Source organism: Triticum aestivum, chromosome 4A (genome assembly GCF_018294505.1).
Source record: "Triticum aestivum cultivar Chinese Spring chromosome 4A, IWGSC CS RefSeq v2.1, whole genome shotgun sequence".
Lineage (NCBI taxonomy): Eukaryota > Viridiplantae > Streptophyta > Magnoliopsida > Poales > Poaceae > Triticum > Triticum aestivum.
Genome location: NC_057803.1, coordinates 749,295,886 through 749,302,765, shown reverse-complemented (window position 1 = coordinate 749,302,765; position 6,880 = coordinate 749,295,886). Strand labels below are relative to the sequence as shown.

General features: G+C 44.3%; 1 protein-coding gene across 1 annotated transcript; it reads left to right on the top strand.

Moving 5' to 3' along the window:
- Positions 1-240: 240 nt before the first annotated feature.
- LOC123083618 (LRR receptor-like serine/threonine-protein kinase FLS2) lies at positions 241-2,350 on the top strand. Its single transcript, XM_044505608.1, has 2 exons — positions 241-293; positions 478-2,350. Exon 2 carries the CDS (start codon positions 503-505, stop codon positions 2,045-2,047), a length of 1,545 nt encoding a protein of 514 aa, XP_044361543.1. The 5' UTR covers positions 241-293; positions 478-502; the 3' UTR covers positions 2,048-2,350.
- Positions 2,351-6,880: the final 4,530 nt, after the last annotated feature.

The following is a 6,880-nucleotide window of genomic DNA, read 5'->3' as shown; positions in this document are numbered from 1 at the left end:
TCCAGACCATACATGTCGCAACAACCTAGTCCAGCTCAAACAGCGACGAGCAGTGAAAAGTAGTGGTTAATGGAAAGTTTGACAAATTCCAGGAGTCCAGGTCAAGATCAAGCTAATGAAGATAAGGCTCGAGAATTTGAGATGAGAATGAGATGGATGCAAGTGTGTGGATGTGAGGCTGCTGTAAATGTGTTTTTAAACCATGGGGAACTGGCTCACCCATCTGAGCATCATCCAACACTCACTCAGCCTCCACAGCTCGCGCCCAGCAAAACGAGGCAGAAACAGGAGAGGTGAACATAATTCTGTCTCTCCCTGATCATGTCTTTTTCTTGTGTATATATTGTTGTCAGACTTGCAAACATTTGAAAAGCTGCCCTGGATTCGTATAGCTGTTTTTGTTTTACAGCATGAGCCTAACGCTACTATACAGGCGGTTCATATCAGGCCACCAAGTTTACACTTTACATTTTGCAGGCAACGGGTGTTGCGGTGTTGCCTCATGCGTTATCCAGAGGAGCCGGGCATGCTATTGCTGTTGGCACTGCTGCTTCTCTGTAACAACGGAGTCGGTGACGTTGAAGGCTCAACGATCCACGAGAATAGCAGCATTGTTGATCTGCACGCGCTGCTCGACTTCAAGCAAGGCATCACCGACGATCCACAAGGGGCCTTGAGCAGCTGGAGCAACAACACCCACTTCTGTCGATGGCGTGGTGTAAACTGCACCACGACACCACCGCGTCGCGTCTCATGGCTTGTCCTCACCGGCCTGGATTTAGCAGGACAAATCACCTCCTCTCTTGGAAACATGACATTCCTTCGATCGCTCGACCTTTCATCTAATAACTTGGTTGGCCCCATACCTATCCTTGGCCATCTCCAACAACTGGAGACACTTTACCTGTACGACAACCATCTGCACGGGACAATTCCTGATTCAATCACCAACTGTTCCAGCTTGGCCAACCTAGATCTCTCTATAAATTCTCTAGTGGGTGTAATTCCTCCGAAACTAGACTTTCTTTCACATCTTTTCTACCTAAACCTCTCTGGAAACTCCATAGCGGGTCCAATCCCTCCGGAACTAGGTTTCCTCTCAAATCTGTCCGTCTTAGATCTATCTGAAAACTTGCTAGTGGGTGAAATTCATCCGAAACTAGGTCTCCTTTCAGATCTGATCCTCTTGGATCTCTCCACAAACTTGCTAGTGGACCGAATTCCTCCGAGTTTAGGCTTTCTTCCAAATCTAGAATATCTATATCTTCGATCAAATCAACTCGAGGGGAGCATTCCTGATGAGCTTGGGCAATTGCAGGTTTTAAAAGAGCTGATCCTGGGCAGTAACAAGCTTTCAGGTAAATTCCCACATGCCATCTTGAATCTTTCAGCTTCCCTCCAATATCTAGGGTTGGAGTTTAATATGCTAGGGAAGGCATTGCCACCTAAAATTGGGGACTTTCTGCCTAATCTCATACAGCTTAGCATGAGTGGCAACATGTTTGAGGGTTGCATCCCAGCTTCCCTAGGCAATGCTACAGGGTTAGAAGTGATAGATTTATCAAATAACAGTTTCATCGGAAAAATTCCAGCTTCTTTTGGAATGCTTTCAAAGCTGGTCATTCTAAACCTTGAGCATAACCAGCTAGAAGCCAGGGAAAGCACAGACTGGGAATTCTTAGATGAACTGAGAAACTGCCAATCTCTGAATGTCCTATCACTGTCTTACAATCAGCTGCATGGACATATTCCACAGTTCGTTGGTAACCTATCACCCAGCCTTGATACACTTCTGTTATACGGAAACAGCTTATCGGGACAAGTACCCCAAAGTATCGGAAACCTTAGTGCCTTGACTAAACTGGCACTAGGTAAAAATTATTTAAGTGGTAAAATTGAAGGATGGATTGGAAACCTAAAAAGCCTACAATCGTTGAATCTCGAGTCGAACAGCTTCACTGGCCCAATCCCATCCTCCATTGGCAATCTTACTTACTTGACGTATTTGTACATGAGGGAAAATAGATTCGAGGGCCTCATACCTTAGACAGCTCACAATTGTGGACTTTAGCCATAACAATTTGCGTGGTGGCATAACTCAGTTTGGTAACCTTATTCATCTTGAAAGAATGTATGTTTCATTCAGCAAATTTACTGGTGAAATACAATGAGTGGCGTCCGTATGCTCCCGTTTACACGCACAAGGGTGTATTCTGTCATAAGTATGCAACAGAGATAATTATTAGGGATGGTCATACTTGTTTGTATTTATGTTTTCGAATAATATCTTTTGCATTGCTTCGCACGTATGTGACTTGCTTGTGGAACATCTTTTCAGAAAGCTTAGCACCGGTTAACTTATGCATAATTCAGATCCGAGAGGTGTCATGATTTAGATGTGTAATAAAAAGCACTCTGCTCACTATGAAAACTCGTTTCATTCTGGCCATGGTGTACTGACTAGATAGGTTGCCGTACTAGAAAAAAAAAATGTGTACAAAAGTAAAGCAGATGTAAAGAAATTACCCGATGAGAACTTTGATGCAATAAGTTTTGGTTTCTCATAACTAAACAACCTACATGCTGAAGAATACTTTTACGGAAGATGTCGAAAGATGTAATGCAGATGTCGAAGGATATTACTCGATGAGAAATTTGATGTCGCAAGAATACTTTTATCTAAAAAATTCTAATTCAGTGGGAGGCCACACCACAACATACGAACAGAAAGACAAGACAGATTGTGGCTCACCAGCTGAAGTGGATTCACATTCTGAACCACGATTCAGCCTTGGACTTTGCATCACATTTCGAGGATTTGCTGACTGGGTGGACAGAATTGTTACGGCTTATGCATCATCGCCAACTGAGCCATAGATACCTTGGCTGATTGAAAAGATGATCTTTTGTGATGGCTGAAAATCCTCCTTTGTAGACAACATTGGTTAAGTGCACCCTGATGGTCTATATATGTACACAGTTGAGTTGTGAAGCTTACCTGCCGGACACCCCTTGATGATGGATGCCGTTAATTCATTCCGTCTCTTGAGCCCAGGGACTAGATTGCACACCCAATGTTCCAGTCTGCAATTATCAATGAAGGGTGAAGGCAGAAGGCAATGGCAAAAAGATGGACAACCAGAACTCATCTCTACTCCTAATGTCTCAGTTGGTAGGTCGCGTTTCGGGTTTTATTTTCGTCCCACCTCATCCGGTCTTTTTTGGTACTTCTTTGGTACTTCCTCCCACCTCCCACCCGTTTTATTTCGCTGGTTTTTTTCGTCCCTTCCCCACCCCACCGGTTTAGTTTCGCGTCACCCTCTCACACAACGAAAAAAATCTTAACGGATCATAACTTTCCATGCTGGTGCAAGTTATTTTTAGTAATGTCTTTATGTGAAAGAATCAATCACGATCAATCTCTAAATATCAAATCTAAATTAATTAACCTTACCTTAAATTGCTCAATCACATTATTTAGGAAACAAAATAACCGATTTTAAGAAAATATCTACTCTTAATGGAAGGTATTACATACCAAACATAGGTACGTCATTAGCTCGCTTCCTTCCCTTCTCTTCCCTTCGTCCCTCAGTCCCATGCTCGTGGCGCTGAAGTGGCATCGACAGGCGATGGCGGCGAGGACAGCACGTGGCAGCCCCTGAAGCACGAATCTCTACTCCTAATGTCTCAGTTGGTAGGTCGCGTTCCGGGTTTTATTTTCGTCTCACCTCACCCGGTCTTTTTTGGTACTTCTTTGGTACTTCCTCCCACCTCTCACCCGTTTTTTTTTGCTGGTTTTTTTTCGTCCCTCCCCCACCCCACCGGTTTAGTTTCGCGTCACCCTCTCACACAACGAAAAAAATCTTAACGGATCATAAATTTCCATGCTGGTGCAAGTTATTTTTAGTAATGTCTTTATGTGAAAGAATCAATCACGATCAATCTCTAAATATCAAATCTAAATTAATTAACCTTACCTTAAATTGCTCAATCACATTAATTAGGAAACAAAATAACCGATTTTAAGAAAATATCTACTCTTAATGGAGGGTATTACATACCAAACATAGGTACGTCATTAGCTCGCTTCCTTCCCTTCTCTTCCCTTCGTCCCTCAGTCCCATGCTCGTGGCGCTGAAGTGGCATCGACAAGCGATGGCGGCGAGGGCAGCACATGGCAGCCCCTGAAGCACGAACACGACTGCACCTCGGGTCTGCCGCCTCCCAAGATATGCGTGAGTTCTCGTGATGCCCACCCTAAACCCTCACGTCCTACAAATTCCTCAACCTCTACCATCTCGATTTCGTCCATGCTCTGATCCAAATGACGATGCAGCTCCGGCCGATTGACAATGGAGGTTTGCCATCCTTCCTCTCAGCACCCACTCCTGGAGGAACGACACACCATGCCGATCGAACCCGGTCGAGATCACTCACCAAGATTGCTATTCGGAAGTTTTTTGTCAAAAAGTAAAGAGTGGGACGGGATCTGCACTTTTGTTAATATCTCTACTCCTAATGTCTCAGTTGGTAGGTCGCGTTCCGGGTTTTATTTTCGTCCCACCTCACCCGGTCTTTTTTGGTACTTCTTTGGTACTTGCTCCCACCTCCCGCTCAGCCGAGACGGTTTATTTTCGTACTCCCTCCCACCTCCCAGGTAGTTCCCTTCACGCAAAAAAATCGAACCAACCAATCTCTACTCCTAATAGAGCAGTTGGTAGTCTTCGCCGGTCAATTTTCGTCCCACCACTTTCGTCCGGTTTTTTTTCGTAGGTTAACTGTCGTAGATTTTTTTCGTTGCCTCCCCCACTTCATCGGTTTATTTTCACTTCACCCTCTCACACAACGAAAAAAATTGAACGGATCAGAACTTTCCATACTGACGCAAATTATTTAGTAATGTCTTTATGTAAAAGAATCAATCACAATCAATCTCTAAAGATCAAATCTAAATTAATTAATCTTCATAACTTTGTTTCCTTTCGAATCACGTCCATAACTTTCCTTCCTTGTTTGGGCAGAAACTGTTTGGTAGCAGAGATTAGGAAGCTTCCTATGAGTATAGTAATAGGAAGTATTCTTTTCCTTAATGATTCGTTTCCATGCATGATGATAGTAAATTATGCCAACATTCACCACTATTTATCAATGTCATCAATCGTATCCATTTCTACCAGTTTTAAGGGAATCTGCTTGCTATGTCTTTTTTAAGGGGACCCGCTCGCTAAGTCGTCGTCTCATGTTATTTTCACAAACAATCTCTACTCCTAATGGAGCAGTTGGTAGCCTCGTACGGTTTATTTTTGTCCTCCTCCCACCTCCCCTGGTTTTTTTTCATCCTCTCTCCCACCTCCCAATTTCGTTGGTTTTTTTCGTCGGTTTTTACTCGCCCTCCCACCTCCCAATTTCGTCCGGTTTTTATTCATCCCACCTCCCACCACCCCCTCGTACTGGTTCTTTTTCTCTCCACTCTTTCCTTGCAAACCAATAATTTCCTAACATACAAAAGATCACGAATCTATCTTTCCTTACCCGAACCAATCGCGCCCTACATCAGTGCATTTCTTTATTAAGAAAACTAACACGTAAATCTTAACGCATTGCAAACAAATCCCGTTATGGACCTAATTAATTTATTATGGAATCTATACATGGTCGCATTGGTTCTTTTTCTCTCCACTCTTTCCTTGCAAACCACTAATTTCCTAACATACAAAAGATCACGAATCTATCTTTCCTTATCCGAATCAATCGATCCCTACATCAGTGCATTTCTTTATTAAGAAAACTAACACGCAAATCTTAACGCATTGTAAAGAAATCCCGTTATGGACCTAATTAATTTATTATGGAATCTGTACGTGGTCGCATCTCTCCCCTCATGAAAAAAGTCGCATCCATCTCCCGTTAAAAAGGAAAAGAGAAATGAACGATCAATCCCACACCCTGCATCTCAGTAGCAAAAAATCGCCCCCGCCTCTGCTACTACGCCTCGCCGTGTGCCCGGCTCGACCCATGCCTCGCCTGCATGGCTGGACGCCGCCGTCTCCACCGCCACGTACAAGAAAACGGTGGGCAGAACCATCCATTCAAATCGCACACCCCCACCCTCCTCCGCAATCCCTAGCCCCGCATCACCCTATCGCTTTCTCGCCTCTCTTTCCTCTCGATGTAGATGGTGCCGAGCGGCGGCCTCGAGCACCGGCAGTGCCGCCCTCTCTATCTTCGCTGCGTCGAGAGATGGGCCGAGGCTATCGTCGGTTCGCCGCCCACGATTGGGCCGCCTACGGTTGTCGCGCACCACCGACTCCACCTAACGTGCCCGACCCTCTCCGCTTTCGACCTTCCGGTGACCACATCCCTCCGCGCCTCCATCCATCATCCACAAGGCCACTCCCTGCACCCACCCTCCTAAATTCTCCATACCGGCGGACAATCACCGAAGATCCAAGTTGGCCCGATATCAATTTTCTTACATGCTTTCTTTATCAGTTGGTGATGGGAATGGGTTCCAATTTCTCTCTCTGACCGTGGATTTGCAGGCAAGAAGCGCTTCTACATGCATCCTCCTGTCGGTCCCTAAAGTACCAAGGTAAATGGTTGATGTTGCATTTGTCTAGGATGATATATGTTGGCTCTGTTCCGGTTCATCCGAGCAGTTTGGTGACTAATTTACTGATAATTTAATTATATCAATTAAATGAGTCGGGTGTATCGTCGTGCATTTATCTTGCCAGTAATGTTCTGTGATGCTCTGATGCACTTTGGGAATTGGTTATCTTGTCTTCAGTGCAGAACATTTGTTTATTAATGCATGAGAAGAATCCTTGTTACTACCTTGAACCTGTTTTATAATTCATATTGTTATGCACTAGCA

Bases quoted from the DNA above. Each gene is read 5' to 3' on its own strand.
- LOC123083618 (XM_044505608.1), top strand. From the start codon at position 503: ATGCGTTATCCAGAGGAGCCGGGCATGCTATTGCTGTTGGCACTGCTG.